Source organism: Lolium rigidum, chromosome 1, assembly GCF_022539505.1.
Source record: "Lolium rigidum isolate FL_2022 chromosome 1, APGP_CSIRO_Lrig_0.1, whole genome shotgun sequence".
Taxonomy (NCBI): Eukaryota; Viridiplantae; Streptophyta; class Magnoliopsida; order Poales; family Poaceae; genus Lolium; species Lolium rigidum.
In genome coordinates, this window is record NC_061508.1 from 179,983,887 (window position 1) to 179,985,565 (window position 1,679).

Genomic DNA, 1,679 nt, shown 5'->3' on the forward strand with positions numbered 1-1,679 from the left:
GAGGTGGATATCAGCAACAACACAGCTGAACTAGGGGTGTTAGAAGGGAGCCAAACAAGGAAGGGCAGTTTTTGTGTGTCGTAGTGAAGAATTGTGGCACAACCGCCATCTGGCATTAGTGAATAACAAAAATCAAACGTTAGTTTCATCATTCATTCATCTCATCTCATTCGCAAGAAAATGCATTCATCTTCTCTCCTCGATGAAAGAAAAAACCATTCAATATATAGCTTTGTACAAATTACAAGTTCTCCTCGTTGCTAAGCAACAAAAAGCAGAGGAAGTAGTTCAAAAAGATTAGCCCAGCGCGCGAGGCGCTTGCAGATCGCAACTCAGCAGGAAACTATGGTCTCGAAGCAGTTGACGCCGTCAAACTCCGGCGCGAACCGCGGCACCCGCACCTCAGGCTTCTTCTCCGGCCGCGAGCCCTGCTCGAGTTTCTGCTCCTGCTGCTGCTGCTTCGCGCCGCCGCTCCGCCAGGACAGGCGCGTGGCGTACCCGGCCCCGGAGATTTCCGCCGGCGACGAGCTCATGATCGAGAAAGCCAGGATCTTGTCCATGGCGACAATCACCAAGCAAGGGGGGGGCTGCCTCAGTAAGAACCTTCGCGTCCGCGGCTAGCGATGATTCTTCTTGTCTGCTTGGTATGTGACTGCGAGTCAACTGGGTGTGGGTATGGTGTTCTGAATTCCGATGGATGGCTTTTCCATGGTGCTGCTCGTGCTGGGTATATATACCCGGAGTGCGGAGGAAAGGGGGAAATCGGAAAAGGAAGTTGAGCTTGAGGGACGCGGCACCGGGGGACGGCGACTCCGACTTGTACACGGCGAGGTTGCGTGGTGAGACCGGACACGACACGGTCCCGGAAGTGCCGCGCCGCCGGGTCAGTCAAGATCGTTCCAACAAAACTAAAAGAAAATGGATCGGATATGATGCTGCTGCTGCGTCGTCTGGCGATGAGTATTGTTTACGGGGAGGAGGAACTGGGATGTGGCCAGCAGAGGTGACACTTGGAGGCGCCGTGTTTGGTCGGCAACTCGGCATGATATGGTTCGGCCGGCGATGTGACTTGCCGTCTGCGGCAAGGTGGCGCCAGTGGCCTAGAGACAGCACGCAACAGTCAGCGTACTGCTGCTCTAAACATATGAAGTCGGCACCGGCACCGGCATGTGCCTGACTGCCGCCGGTGCGCACCGGATGAGGTGACCTCATTCTCATCCAGAGGCGGGCGGCGGCCGGCGAGCGACGTTCGAGTTGCCCGTACAGCCGTGGGAGGAGTCGTCCTGGCACACGGTCAAACTAACAATCCAAGCGCGCTCGCCGTCGCCGCTGTTGACCAGGGCGGCGCCTGCTCCGCTCCGCCCCCACGGAATTACGAACACGCACCGGCTGACTCTGTCGGTGGAAGACGACACATACGCACTCACACATATTCGTGCTTATCTATCTGCCCCAACGTACCAGTGTTTGCTTGCTGTGATGTGCATCTCTTTTGGACGGAGAAGAATGCTCACGTCTCCGCCTTTGTCTAGAACCCAAGTTCGTTAACAATGTTCAGATGAGGGCGCATACGCAGTATTACATCTGGGCATGGGCAGCCCGGCCCGAAAATCCCGGGCCGGGCTCGGGCCTTCATTTTTGCGCATTTTAGCCTGGTCGGGCCGGGCTTCTCGGGCCGG

The 1,679-nt window shown here is 56.5% G+C and overlaps 1 protein-coding gene across 1 annotated transcript; it reads right to left on the reverse strand.

The window, feature by feature from the left end:
• Window positions 1-205: 205 nt before the first annotated feature.
• On the reverse strand, window positions 206-689 carry LOC124682773. The gene has a single exon (XM_047217390.1). It carries the CDS (start codon window positions 558-560, stop codon window positions 333-335), a length of 228 nt encoding a protein of 75 aa, XP_047073346.1. The 5' UTR covers window positions 561-689; the 3' UTR covers window positions 206-332.
• Between the last annotated feature and the right edge of the window lie 990 nt (window positions 690-1,679).